The 15,111-nt window shown below is 37.0% G+C and overlaps 1 protein-coding gene and 1 long non-coding RNA gene across 3 annotated transcripts; both read right to left on the bottom strand.

The window, feature by feature from the left end:
- Positions 1–1,970: 1,970 nt before the first annotated feature.
- LOC121756250 (phosphoglucomutase, cytoplasmic-like) lies at positions 1,971–8,984 on the bottom strand. 2 transcript variants are annotated; one of them, XM_042151748.1, is made up of 19 exons: positions 8,827–8,984; positions 8,652–8,748; positions 6,914–6,995; positions 6,137–6,192; positions 5,637–5,750; positions 5,497–5,559; positions 5,004–5,123; positions 4,765–4,865; positions 4,511–4,570; positions 4,307–4,406; positions 4,067–4,224; positions 3,886–3,981; positions 3,635–3,698; positions 3,478–3,559; positions 3,228–3,403; positions 3,059–3,135; positions 2,663–2,795; positions 2,402–2,518; positions 1,971–2,285 (listed from the first exon to the last, which is right to left on the bottom strand). In XM_042151748.1, exons 2-19 carry the CDS (start codon positions 8,730–8,732, stop codon positions 2,214–2,216), a joined length of 1,752 nt encoding a protein of 583 aa, XP_042007682.1. In that variant the 5' UTR covers positions 8,733–8,748; positions 8,827–8,984; the 3' UTR covers positions 1,971–2,213. The 2 variants fall into 2 exon arrangements, with proteins under 2 accessions (XP_042007682.1, XP_042007683.1); XM_042151749.1 differs by lacking the exon at positions 8,827–8,984 and having other exon boundaries at positions 8,652–8,820.
- Positions 8,985–12,753: 3,769 nt separating this feature from the next.
- On the bottom strand, positions 12,754–14,563 carry LOC121755061. The gene is made up of 2 exons (XR_006040616.1): positions 13,406–14,563; positions 12,754–12,943 (listed from the first exon to the last, which is right to left on the bottom strand). It is a non-coding gene; the product is annotated as an uncharacterized LOC121755061 (long non-coding RNA).
- Between the last annotated feature and the right edge of the window lie 548 nt (positions 14,564–15,111).

Below are 15,111 nucleotides of genomic sequence, written 5' to 3' on the forward strand. Positions count from 1 at the left end.
AGACATTAGATCTTCAAATCAAAGGTCAAGATAATTGATTCTTGAGTATCAATACAGTGCACAAAAAATGGCAATTAAGGTATTAATGTCAATTAACAACAAATTAGTTATAACTAATTTTTAAAAACATCTCAAAACTTTAAATGCACATAATTATCACGATTTAAATTATTTTTTCGAACAACATATATCAAATTAAAGAACTTTTATAAGGATTCCAATGAGATCCTACATGCATATGTTTCAACGCAAAATTTGATAAAATTTTCATGAATGTTTATAAATTTTCTTCATTGAATGTGATTAACTTATGTGAATATGGTGGTTCAATTTCGAGCATAGCGCCAACTTCGTGAACCATTGATAGATTGGGTAGAAAGGCGAAGAGCGAGAGTACACATTCGAGACATGAAAAAATACCGTATCTACTCGACGTTACTAGTTGTAATCAAGGCAAAGTGGTCAAAGGAGATAAGTCAGAATACTAATATTAATTGGTCTACCAAGATGGTTTTCAAATGCTCTTCGAAGACCACTAATATTATCTTCTTCTTCAAAAGAACTTCAAGTTGGTACCTTGCACACTTTAATGTAAGTCTGATAAAGAAAGTTACGACATTTTACAAAATTGTGCACTCCATTGACTTCAAACCCTCTGGGTGGAATATGCAACAAATTCCACCCGGCGGGGTGAACCTTGCCGTTCTAAATTTGAGGCTATTCGAGCCCCCAAGCAGTGGAGATTTTCAATAATCAAATCATATACATATATTTCTTAGTATCTCTTAATATTTCTTATTTGAAATGGTATCCATTTCATATTAAATTTTCTTGTTGCGTAATCAAACATTTTATGTTTTAGATTGAAGTCATCATACTCATTCATCTAATTGATTACACTAATTCCAGCCCGTTTTCAAATGTGTTAGATGAAATCTTTCGAAACATAATGTTCCTGCCCAAAATTGTAAAATCGTCATATGTTTAGGATTACCTTTTTTTTTGCACTTATTCTATTTTAAATAGAGACTTAGGGTATATAGTAAGGACTAGTTCACTTCAAAGCATTGTGAGAAATACCAAATTTCGATATGAGGTTGAAATTTTATGGATCAATACCTCTTATAATAATACTCCCTCCATCCACCAATAGACGTACTCATTTGTTTTTTCACTGCTTTTGGTAATAAACCTCACATTCCATTACATTTAGCGCACTCATTTTATTATAAAACTAATACTCTCTCTGTCCGCTATTAGGAGTCACATTTGAGTATGACACGAGTTTTAAGAAATGTAAAGGAAAGTGAGTGAGAAAAGATAATAAATGCATGACCCATTTTTTATATACTCCCTCCATCCCACCACAAGTGATCAACTTTCCATTTTTGGTTGTCCCACTACAAGTGATTGATTTCCTCTTTTAGCGAAAAACAAAACATTTTCCCCCTCTTACTTTATTTCATCTCTCTTACTTTTTTCCATCTTTCTTATACTTTATTATATCTTCCTCTCTCCTCTCTCATACTTTATTCACTTCACTTTAACTCAATAAATATAATTTCCTTAAATCCCATGTCAAGAAGAAACTCATCACTTGTGGTGGGATAGAGAGAGTATTAGTTTTATAATAGAGTGTGAGTGAAATAAATTAGTGGAAAATGAGATCTACCTACCATTTATAGTAAAAGTGTATCGGAACTCATATGGCAGACAAACTAAAATGGTAAACCGAGATCCTTAATGGCGAAGGAAGAGAATATATAAGAGTAAGACTCATATTCAACTAATTTTTTCAACTAACTTTCTACTAGCATATTTTTTGAAACTTGTACCTAGTCAAATGCGCTCTTGTATTGGACGGGGAAGTATATTATAAAAGCATACATCTAATCAAAGAATTTGAATCGAAACCAGCCATGATTCACAAGTTTGCCTTATTTGGTAACCATATGCGTATCATGTTCCGATTCAGAATAAAACCTTCGTACTTAACACAAAGCAGATACCAAAATAATGTGGGTGACAACATAATCAAATCCATAACCCTCATAACAAGGTAACACAGACCATGTTCAGTACATGGTTTTTCATGCCTACGTATATAATGCCTCACTGGTAGAGTTATTGCATTGCTTATTTTTCTCAACAAAATTACGTCAACGAACGATATCGAGATACGAACAAACTCCTCACCACTGTGTCTGAAGCATCTATGTAATAACAGTGGGAGCAGATCGGCCCGTGTACTCTTGCATCTTAGAAAGCTTAAGACCAACCTCAACCTGTACAGGAAGAATACAAACAATTGAGTTTGTGCGTCTTGGTTTGCATCATAGAAGAGTAATGGTGGGATTGAATAAATCAGTAGCATCAAACAATTTTAAAATCCAGTACTTACTAGAGGAGCCAGTGCGTCTTGAGATTCCCTCCCGATCTTGGATGGATCCTTCTCGTACTGCTCTATGTAGAGACGGATAGTAGCACCTTCCGAACCAGTTCCAGAGAGTCGGAAAACCTGGTGAATAATTGTTAGCATATATTACTCAAGTACTTTCAAGTGATCCTAATACCATATTTTAGACATATATTAAGTTCACAAGATAATTAAGAAAAACTGTAACTTCCTAAAACTTACAGACATTTTGACAGAGTAACTTACTAATCGAGATCCATCTTCAAATAGGTATCTGATTCCCTGATGCTTTGAAATGGAACCATCAACGGGATCCTTGTACTCAAATTCATCAGCATTGACAACTTTTGAGACATCTGACCGGATTCCCTTTACAATGCTGTTCGAAAATATGTTTATAATTAAAACAGGATAAAACTACGAAAGTGGCTGAATAGATTCTCATTTCTCACTCAAATCAATCTCTAGCTACAAGTTAGCAGTCAAAACCAAGTAGTTTGATCTTTCTTTTAATTGCAACTGAATTCTTATTGTGGCAGAGAAAAGTCCAGAAGAAATGCAAACGGGATGCCAAAAGTATGAGAGAAGCTTTCCTCCACCCTCAAATACAAAGGGGAGAATGGAAAAAGGCAAGAGGCTTACTTGTTGACTTCAGTTAGGTTCGATTGCAGCTTGACCAAATAATCCATCAGTTGCTTGGCACCAGCAGAATCAACATTCTTCATTTTCATAGAAAAAAAAGAATTAATTAACACATTCATCAAAGCAATAAGCGCTATAAGAGAGGTAAAACTATATCATGCATCCACACCTCATAATCATATCGAGTGTAATAGTGACGCCCATATGTGGACCAATGTTGGCGCACAATGTCTTCAACAGTAACAAGTTTATCTCCCCCAAGATTGTCTTTGTTCTTATAGGCAATAATAGCTAGCCATGCCAGCACAGCCCATATTCCATCTTTCTCACGTATGTGGTCAGAGCCTGTTTATGAATATCATAAAAATGTTCAACCACATTGCTTCCTACAATGGTTCTGTATGCAAAATAGATCCTACCAGTTCCAAAACTTTCTTCACCACAAACTGAACACATTCCAGCATCCATCAGGTTGCCAAAGAATTTCCATCCAGTTGGCACCTTCATGGAGATGAAAATTAGTAGACCTCTAAAACAATGCATGACTATTTTACAAATGTTAATATCACATAGTACCTCAAAGAATTTCAGATTCAAGTGCTTAGCTACAACATCAAGAGCAGCTGATGTGGGCATGCTCCTGAGAAGAACAATGGATCATATTAGATTTATCCACTACATAACTAAAATTTAGAACAATATAATTGAGGTATGAATGGCTCATGTCTTGTAAAACATTAGTGGGGAAGAAAAATACATAGGAGAACATGTGTCAACTAAGAGCTTCAAAAGAAAATGTTCAGGAAAAGCGAAAGCAGGATCAGTACCTTGCAACTCCTTTTAGACCACCAGAAAAGTAGGGTATCGCCTGTACAGCATTTGCAGCTATAATAGCAACAGAATCAGATGGAGTAACAAAGAACCTGAAATTTAAATAAGGCTGATTCAGAATAAGAGCAATATGTAAAAAAATGTTGTTCAAAATCAGCATAAAATTTTAAAACCAGCCTTTTTCCAAGAACCATATTGCGGTCGGCATCACCATCAGCAGCCGCACCAAACTCTGGTGGGTCCTCATTGTTGCCTGACTTACTCAATCCCATACGAGCTACTAGTTCTTTTGCATATGTCAAATTAGGATCAGGGTGTCCTCCACCAAAATCTTCCTGTAGAACAGATGAACAGACAGTTAAAAATCACGTCAGAAAAGCAATACTTTAAATATAAACTTCTTGAATAAAAATTTACCTTGGGTACACAATTAAGCAAAGAGCTTTCCTTTGCCCCTAGCTCTTCGACAAATATACGTTTAGCATAAGCTCCAGCAACGCCATGAAGTGCATCGTAGCTAGAATTTGTAAAGCATAGATTATACAATCAGAATAGGCCTCATCCAAACAAATCAAATGAAATTCTTTTAAAAAATAGGATGAAATTTGGAGACAGGAATACCAAAAAGTGAATTTTGGAGATGACAATAAATTCTTGATAGACTGGAAATCAAAAATAGACCTGCAAAGCAATGAGGAAGATAACAGTGAAGTACAGCTTAGTGAGAAAATGCACAGCACTAAATTGGACAGAATAGTCATGTATTACTATTAAATAAAGTTGGACAAAACCCTATTGATCACCAGTCATTCCTTTCAAGGGAAGTATACTTAATTGGAAAATGAGTTATATGCTATTCCTATTGAGATACATACTTCATCAATTTGACGTAGTCACTTGCGGAATCAAAAACATCAACATCAAACTGCCCATCAGGACCAGTAAAGTTGCTTAATCCAATTTTGGAGATGTCCACCTGCAGTTTCATTTAAAAATTGGTAGGGAAAAAAAAAACTGATCCTGCCACAAGTGTGCTTATGTGGCGCATAATATGATGCATGCATACATATGTGTGTGAGTGCGTGTATGCACTGTCCCATGAAACTAATCATACATCAGGTAGGCCTTCGGCAATCAAGTACTCCTTAATCGTGGTGGTGTTTGAATAGATCTTGTCAGTGATTCCTTCTGGTGCAGGTCCACCATTTTCCATGTTGTATTTGATTCCGAAATCCTAGCAAACAAAAGAAGACGGATAGGGGATTTAATTCTGATTTAAGGAGCCGGTTTTAGCATAACATGTCCACCTAGGCAAGAAAGAAAGAAAGGAAGTATTCTTCTGAAGATATTTTCCTTGACCAGATCATTCTCTGGTAAATGTATACAGATAATTCATTAAATAGAAGATACCGAAAAAAATGTCCAGGTAACATGTTCCTTACAGACCTTGATGCCAAAAAATAAAAAAGATGTTAGAAAATATAGACGTGGAAGCATAATCACTACACAATGAAACTGACTCAATGATGTACTGGAGCAGAACATATACAAGCACACCCATAATGACGAACAGAGGAGAGGAGAAAAGAAGTAATTCGGGCGCACACCTCATTTGGCCCCCCTGGGTTGTGGCTTGCTGTAAGTATAAATGCCCCATTTGCCTTGGAGCCCTGAAAAAGTTCAAGATGAAAAGGTTTAAAGTTCCGTTATTTAAGATTTTACAAAGGAAGTAAAGGTCAATACTCACATCAGCGGCTACTCTTTCACGTATAACAGCGGAAACAGCAGGAGTAGACAGCAACCCGTTTTGACCAACCCAGATACGCCTTAATCCATTTGCAGCTGCCATTTTGATGATGATCTGCCAATGGAACAACTTCTTAGTACTTATTACCATATTTGAGATCAAACAAAACAGAAAGCATAGTCTCAATAGTGAGGTCTAGAAAGTCCAAAACTGAAGACCACCAATGTTGCTTAATACTTATTGTTGTTAATTTTATTACTATGAGTCTATAACACTTTATGTGTCCAGCAATTAGGGTTGAGGTCCATCATCCAAATTCCAAACAATGTAGAGCAATAAATAAATAATTTTCACCTAAAGAACCACTTTCTTGATCACTTTCAAATACTCAGTCTAACTTATTTTCCTGTAATTACAAGGCTAATATGAACAAGCACATATTTTACACCCTAATGAACCTAGCAATGATGACTGTATCATCAAGTGACAAGGCATCTGACCTGGATAGCATCCTTCGAATAGTAGCGACCATCACCAGAGACAACAAGTGTAGCACCTGATGGGTTTTCAGCAAGAACTATAACATTTGACAGGAAAAAAAAACTAGAGCTGGTGTGTCTATTAGGGAATGACAAAAATGTAGCCTGTATTTCTAGATTAGAATGTCTCACTTTCCAAATCACGGCAATTAACAACAAATATAAAGAATCAGTTTAAAGACGTAGTGATGTACATGGAAATCTACACCAACTATTAAATACTAAGACATCCAATCAGATGGTTCTCACTTCTCAAAAATAACATAACCTTCAGTAGATGGTTTGGTCCATGAGCATCAATCTCAAAAGCTAATAAATTCTATAATTGTTACCAATTGAAAAATTCTGAGTGTGGCATCGACATTATCAAGCAAACTATGAGTGACTAGTGGCTACCTTATATAGAAAAGTTCCAAATATTATGCATACAGATGTACAATGACAAGACTAATATCAATAGTATCATTACATAGTATGATAATTGATAACAAAGCTATGATTTCTCTATATCTTGCATAAAAGTAGGTACATGTGAGTTTTTTGAAGCAAACACACAGGTACTTTTGTTATTCGTGCATAGAAATTATGTGTACTTTAGTCCATCTTAATATTGCTTGTATCATATCAAAGATTAAGTTGTACATCTTTATTTCGGAATTAGACCATATCAGGAAGTGAGAGAGCATCTCAATTATTTACTAGATAAAACCAAGAGCATGAAAATGCTAAAACATATACCTTTCATTTTATCAGCTCCAAGGGCATTAAAAGTAGCCTGGACAAAATTTTGCAAGTAATGGGGTTGCACGAATACCTTCACCTGAACCATGCATTCCAAGAAGTTATATCAGAATCAACTACAGGAAACAATATTGCAAAGCTTCCAAACCACTAAGAACATATAAATAATGTACACAGGCGCGTTCTGCGAAATGCAGAAATTATTTGCATGACCACGTTAAAGATATTTTCCACATAAGGAAAGCACATTGTAACCTGTTTGAAAAGATATATAATAGTTCTTGTTACAAGAAGAGCATGGGTAACAACGAAATATTGTTTTCATATTTCAAAAACAAGACTTTCTCCATTTCATGCAAGATTGATGTCATGATGCCTGCATTCACTTTCATTTCACTCAGAATTCTGAGAGGAAAACCCTTTAATGTGAAAATGATAATGTATCGGATAATGAGTCGGAAAATATAGTCATGAATTCACATTTGAAAAGTTCGTTCATTATTTAGTTTCAAGAAATGAATAGAAGTAAGGCAGGTTACAAAAATCGAATCTCAGAAAGTGGAGAAAATTCAAATTTGTACAAATATGTCAATATCGCGATTTCTCATAAATCAAAATAAAAGAAATTTAAGATTTAGTATTTACATATCAGTTCAGATTCAAGAAGAACTCAAGTTATTTGGAAGAAATGAAGAATTGACATCATAAACATTCAAATCTTTCAGACATCCTAATACTGTAATGCCAACATGTAGAGCTTTCTCAATCTTTCTGTTGCGAAAGAGAAAGAGACAATCTAGATGCCCTTCCCTTTTAACATGCCAACTTATTAATATTTTAATCTTGTCCTAAGACACCTACTGACTACTGAGTCTTAAGATTAAAAAAATACATGGAAAAACACATCAGGCAAGTTATCTGAGTTTCTACAGAGACACAGCATCCTATGCATTAGGCATATGCCTCACCAGCAGAAGTGAAGGAATCATGTTTGATCAATAATCCCCACATCAATAAAAGATGCAGGCATGTCCTAAGGACAGCTTCTAGAGCACCTAGCAAATACTATGTGATTAAGCAAAAATATCCTATTTACATGGCCCAAATATCTTTTAACAAGGCATCCACGTTCCTGAATCTAATATTTTGCAAATTTAGTAAGTGATAATCGAATCAAAATTAGCATATTCTGGTTTCAAATTATCAGAAGAAAATTCATGTTTCATGAGTAGGCAGGGGAGGTCATCTGGTTACTTTTTCAGATACGTCGCTATGATCTGTTTCATAAATTGCAAAACCATGCCTTCGCCCAAAACAGTTCCCTGGCCCTCATTCTTCGAACCGATTGAATTCGAGAACTCAAAATATAGACTTATCACACCTTGGCATATGGACAAAGACAGATTTTTTATTTATTTACTTATTTACAGCACAAACATTAAGATCACTTATATAAGACTCATCCGATCTATAGTACATTTCCACAATCACACTAGACAATAGCCCCCACCGATTCAATGTCGACTGATTAAACAACTTTTTTATATAATCAGAACATGCAAATACCAGAACACCTAGCCAAACAACGATGTCACCAATAAACACACACATTTATGCATGTGGTAAATGTATAGATCCGATCGGAGCCCTTTCCAATTACAATGAGCATCCACATGGAATAGAACGAGAATCATCACGAATCAGAAAAAACGGGATAAAAAAACAAAAGCAAAACCTTCTTCCTGAGACCAGAAGTCCCTGGTTTCTGGCCATCAATTGGAGAAGTCTGGACGCGGGTAACCTTAAACGATGCCATCTTGGCTCAGAACAATCTGTAACAATGCAGCAGCAGAAATGAATCAAGCAATCGCGATGTGTTTGTGAAAATGTGTGAGGGAAGGGATGCTTACGCAGAAAGGGATGCGTGTCGAGAATTAAAAAAGTGTATTTATTCTCCTCGGCCTAACAGTTAGATCTCCGCTTTTCACTCACTCTAAAATTAACAAAACCAAACTTCCATATTCAATCATCTTCTTCTTTACATAACACTAATTATCCCTACAAAATTGAAGGCATGCGCTACTTATCTATGAAATTAATGACTCGTCAAATAAAATTCGTCGAATTAAAGTATTAGAAATTAGAATTACTATTTTGAGATCATCAGAAATAAAATTTTAATTAATAATAATTTTCATCATCTTTCTTCGGGGTAAATACACCACTTATCACCTTTGTTTCATATTAGTATAAAAAGTTTGAAGTTGACATAAATCATACAAAAAGTTTCGTTCGTGTTTCAATTTAATATATTCTGTTATACGTGTTTAAACTGTATTAACTTTTTACTTATATGACGTACAAACCATGAAACAATGATAAAAAAATTTGTAGCAATATGAAACAATCATACAACTTTTTGTACCAACATGAAACAATGATGAAACATTTTACACTTCACATAGACAAAGAGTTAACGTCGTTTAAATACATATAACGGAATGTACTAAATTGAAACACGAATGAAACTTTTTGTATAATTTATGTCAACTTTAAACTTTTTTGTAGTAATATGAAACACATGTGATACATTACTTTTTATACTAATATGAAACAAAAGTGATACTAATATAAAATAAATGCGATACATTTTATATGAGTTATGTATTTACCCTCTTTATTCCCATCAAAAGTTCCATGGTCGGTCGACCTAAAATTCCATTTGCTTTTCTATCTTTCCTCTTCTTTGTAAATTCTCTTTCATTTTTCATCAATATTATTCGTTTTTTTTCAGGATATTCTTTGTTATCCATATATCCTCTTTATGTGGCAACTCACTTTTTCTACTATTCTCTCCTTCCCAAACTATTTGTTTATTAATTCATCCTTAGTAATACCCCATAAACTTTATAATTTTAAAATAATTAAATATATTATCTTTACAAATCATTTTATTTATAATATATACTATTACTTTATCCTTAATCTCTCTATTAATTTATTAATTTTACATTATATTCATATCAAATAAAATATTTATACTTTTAGGGAATAATATATTTTCCTCTTATTATTTGAGTTGGGCAACTGACATTATAATTGAGCAACTCATATGAGGAATTCTTTTTGACCAGATACATTTAAAAACATTCCTTTATAGGCAATACCAGTATATGTAAGTTTATAAGTGGTACTTGTTTAAATTGATGATAACATAAATGAAAATTATACTTTATACAGGTAGTTTATGTGTCTTTATGATTAATTGTTTAGAACGTTAATCTGACGATGAAAACATAGAATTGAGCGTACACAAGATGAACAATATATGAATACGCTCATGATATTTTAGTTTCTACTGTACATTTGTTTTAAAAGATAAATAATTAATGAGAATGATGATTTAATAAAGTACTATGATTGTGTAGTTAATTGGATTTAAAGAAAACGAAATGATTTCACAATGGAAAGGGAAAGATAGCCTAAGAGAATCCACAACGGTGCTCTTGCCAACGAGCACGGATGTGGGCCCGGCCCCACTTTTCTGTCTGCTCTTAGGCAAGAGCACAACACCCACATCCGTGCTCTTCTGCAAGGACGAGCACAAGGGTCCCACCATTCCATTATTCAATTTAAATAAAAACATTTCCACAAAATTAAAATACATTAAAAATACCCGGAATAATATTACAAAATACATTAAAAATTAAAATTACATAATTAAAATCCTAAAAAATAAAAATTATATAATTAAAATCCTAAAAATTAAAAATTACATAATTAAACTCCTAATCAATAAAAAATACATAATTCAACTCCTAAAATAAAAAAACCACTACTCGTGGCCGAATTTCGCCCAAATGTGTTTGATTAGGTCTTCTTGTAGCTCAACGTGGGTTCGAGTATCGCGCATTGTGTGCCTTATTTCGTTCATCTCACCCACCGTCGTATGCACACCTCGGCGTGGGGGAGACCTCGCGCTTGAGCTTCCTGCTTCATCCTCGTCGTAAAAGCTAGCCGCCCTCGGTCCTTCGTCGGTTATAGCCGAGACGGGGCCATCACAATGTTGAATCGGGTTTGAAGGACCCCAAAGGCTCTTTCGACGTCTTTCCGCGCGGACTCTTGACGCTGCGCAAAAAGAACCCGTCTCGGGTCTTGCGGGTTGCTGAGCGTCTTCACGAAAGTCGACCACCTTGGGTAGATACCATCGGCGAGATAGTAACCCATGTGGTATACATTTTCGTTGACGGTGAAGTCGATCGTCGGTGCTACACCATTCAACACATCATTGATGAGGGGTGAAGAATAGAGCACGTTCAAGTCGTTGTTGGATCCGGCAAGACCGAAATATGCATGTCAAATCCATAGGCGGTAGTCGGCGATCGCTTCAAGGATAAGTGTTGGGCCGCCTCCTTTGTGGCCGCTTAAGTGTTGCCCCCTCCAAGCAGTCGAGCAATTCTTCCACCTTCAATGCATGCAGTCAATGCTGCCAAGCATACCAGGAAAGCCATGGACTGTTTCGTGAAGACGAAGCAACCGTTGGTAGTCATCGGTGGTGGGTGTCTGAAGGAATTCATCACCGAAAGCTCTACGAATGCCCTCGCAAAAATTTTTAAGACAAAGGATTCCAGTGGACTCACCGACATGCAAATACTCGTCGAAGAGGTCGGCCGTTTGCCCAGTAGCGAGTTGTCGGATGGCACACGTACACTTCTGCAACGCCGAGAGACTTTACCGACCGGCTACATTTGGACCTGTTTGGAAGAATTCAACACGGGCGGACAATGTGTTGACAATACGCATAAACAAGCGCTTTGACATGCGAAAACGGAGCCTAAAGTAATCTTCCGGAAACCGCGGCGGGTCGGCAAAATAGTCGGCAACGAGTCTTTCGTGGGATCCCTCCCGGTCACGATGGATATAGCGGCGGGTTGATCTAGTTGGTTGAGGAGGATGGGCGGGGGTATTCGCTGCGACATATGCTTCATAAGCAGCACGATGTTGTCCGTTGTATTCTTGTTCTTCGCGCTCCGCTTCCGCAATGAGATGGGTGAAATCCATTTGAGGTTTTGAGTGAGAGATGAGGTGTAGATATTAAGTTGTATGAAAAATATGAATGAGAGGTGAATGAGAGATGATTTGATGTGAAAAATGGATGATGAATGTGTGTATTTATAGATGATTTTGGGGAAAAAAATAAAAAAATACAGAAAAACGGGCAAAAAAGCAGCCATTTTTTGGGATTGGGAAATTTTTATTTATTTTTTATTTTTTTTTTATTTTTAAAAAAATAAAAAAATGATTTTCCAACGGATATGCGGCCAATCACACGATGCCACGTCGCCTGCTCGCTGGCACGGACGTGCTCGATGCATCGAGCAGCGCGTGCCAGCGGCAAGAGCGCAGCTCCTCCGCGCCGCTGGCACGGACGGACGGATGAGCACATGCTCTCAGTTGTGGATGCTCTAAAGTAGTAATCAGATTGATTGATGAATGATGATCAGTGATTAACTACAAATTATGAAGATCTAGGTTTTAGGTGATGACCAACGTTTTCAAACCATAAAAATGTCATCTAAAAGTCCAAAAGCATTGGAACACTAAAATACTAGCATCAAATCTATTTTTATCGTTTGCACTATCACATCTTTCTAGCAAGGTTTATGGTCGTTCATACAAAGCATTGGAATGCTTCGTGCATGCGATGCAATCCTCTTCCTCGATCGCTTTTGTCACGCCCGCATTTTCTAAGGATAGAAAACGCAGTTAATCGCGACTAGGGGAGGATTAAAGAAGTAGGGAAGAAAGGGGAAAACAGCACAACTCGACCATAGCTCTAAATAAATGGGAATAGCTTAAAGGGATAATATCTCAACAATACATGAACTCAAAGAAACAACATTCAGCGGAAGCATTAAGAGAAGAATAATATTATGTATGAAGACATAATATATTCGGAACATTTAAAAGCAAACACAAATCTTCACCAGCTCTCCTCAACACCCACCGCGCTCGTCACAACTCAACCTGCACATTTTAAAAAGAAATGCAGGGCTGAGTACTTGATGCACTCAGTGGACTCATGCTGAAAACATTTTATAAAAAAAGGTATTTATTATGCCATTAACGAGTGACCTCGGGGTTTTAACTTTGAAATGGCTCGAGTCACTAAAACATCTCACCAACATCATTATCATCAACCTCAACATCATCAACATCACCATACCATATCTGAACATACATGACAAGGAATGTGGCCACATTCCAAGCCACTAGACCGGCCAACTCAAAGAGATAGCGCACGATCTACGGGATGTACACTAGTCTGAGTAGGGACTCACTCCCTAGTCAGACCCGAATTCGATTAACCATACATGGAAAAAGCCACTTCAGATAGATCACATAGCAACACAAAAATATGGCATGATAAACATATTTCGCAAAAATAAATATACTTAGGACATAGTCCTTATTTAAAAGAAAGCTCACCTCGTTTGTTTAATTTTCCTGAATTTGAATTCCTTACTTCGACTTCAATTTTGTTCGGAGAGAAATTTCTTCCTTGAATCCATGCTTCTCTTTCCTTTCATTTATTTTCAAGGCCGCCCGATCTTCCCATCTCCATCGACCTAACAATAGAAGTTAATCTTCAACTCATTCTTTAATTCTTTTGTCCCAAACTCCTCCAAATTAATATTATGACCCAAAGCGAAAATAATGATCAACCCCAAACATTTGAAGAAGTTGTCCAAGAGGAATCAAGCTCCAGATTGTTGTCACTTAATAAGTAAGCAATCCATTACTTCAACAATTAAATAAAATCCAACTGACTCATTATTCATTTGATTAAATTTTGTCTAACTCCTTAACACTCCCACGTCTCCTCAAATCTGAAATCTGAAATCTCCATTCCCATCTCTCTTTTGCACCTCCTCTGTCTTCTCTTTCGGTGGCGCCGCTGCTCTCCTTTTCACGACGGTGCAGCGCCAATCTCTTCCCCTGATCTTTCTCTCCCAAATCCTCCGCCTCCAAGCAGTCTCAAATTCCTCTGATATCTCTCTGTCGAACTCCTGTCTCTTCCTCTCCTCCGCCCTCTCTCATCGCCACTCCTCCGCCGAAGTCTGGCTGTCATAGTTTCCGGCCTGATGTCACCGCCGTTCAGCCGAGCAGCCGTGCCTGCTGCTACTGAGTTCAGCCCGGTGATGTCCGCCGCCATCGCCACACAGTCGCCGCTTTGAGCAGCCGCTGCTGTTCACACACCGGATGCCAGCGCTGCTCCCTCAACCGACATCTCCCTTCATCTTCACTTGTTGTCGTCGGAAAAACACAGCACCACTGCCGCCAATGTCGCGACGCAGCAGGAGCTGCTGCAGTCACAATGCAGTTGAAGCCTCCGGCGTCCTCCGTCTCCCTCGCGCAGTTTCACGCCGTCGTCTCCAGCCATCACTGGACAGCCCCGGTTCGCGGCCGCTGACTGTTCCAGTGAACAGACAGCAACTCTCTGTTTCTCCCAGTCTCGGTATTTCCTATAGTATTTCATTTCTTTGGTATTGAATGAAAGAAATTGTGAAAATTGTGGAAACTGATTTCATCGTGGAGTTGAAGGAGATATAAGGATTTACTTTGTTTGTTGGAGATTTTTAAGGTAGCGGGGATGTTAATATAACTGTGTGATGTTGCAATATAGAAGGATTTGAAGTGCTGCAAATTAAAATAAAAGTGACTCCATTTAAAAAGGAACAATTAGACTAGAAAAGAAATATAATTGTTTTTGCCCAAAATATATATATTAATTTTCTCATCGTCAATATTGTTGGCAATTGAAACATAAAAAATGAATATAATAATATCTCACATCGGTGTACACAAAGAGCTTAATCCATTATATAAGTCTCATGAGCCTCTCCTCTTATCACCAATTGGTTTAAAGATGGAACCCATGGATTTCTATCATGGTATCAGAGCGGGTCGCCGACTGTGGGTCATATTTAACTGACCTAGCAGTATATCTGGGCTGAAACCGAAAAAAATGACTGACTCAGCAGTATAACTGGGCTGAAAATTTGGGCCAGTGGTCCAACCGATCGAAAAAAGATTGGGCCGATTGTCCAATCGATCATAAAAAAGTCCAACCCCTCCAAGATTCACCTTGAAGGGTTTGAGGGAGGGTGTTGGCAATTGAAACATAAAAAATG

Source organism: Salvia splendens, chromosome 11 (genome assembly GCF_004379255.2).
Source record: "Salvia splendens isolate huo1 chromosome 11, SspV2, whole genome shotgun sequence".
NCBI classification, from domain to species: domain Eukaryota; kingdom Viridiplantae; phylum Streptophyta; class Magnoliopsida; order Lamiales; family Lamiaceae; genus Salvia; species Salvia splendens.

Excerpts from the sequence above, each read along its gene's own strand:
- LOC121756250 (XM_042151748.1), bottom strand. The coding sequence starts at position 8,732 with ATGGCATCGTTTAAGGTTACCCGCGTCCAGACTTCTCCAATTGATGGC. Across the intron at positions 6,193-6,913 it reads TGGAGCTGATAAAATGAAAG|GTGCTACACTTGTTGTCTCT; the intron begins GTATATGTTTTA and ends AAAACCCATCAG. Across the intron at positions 3,699-3,885 it reads GGTCTAAAAGGAGTTGCAAG|GAGCATGCCCACATCAGCTG; the intron begins GTACTGATCCTG and ends TGTTCTTCTCAG.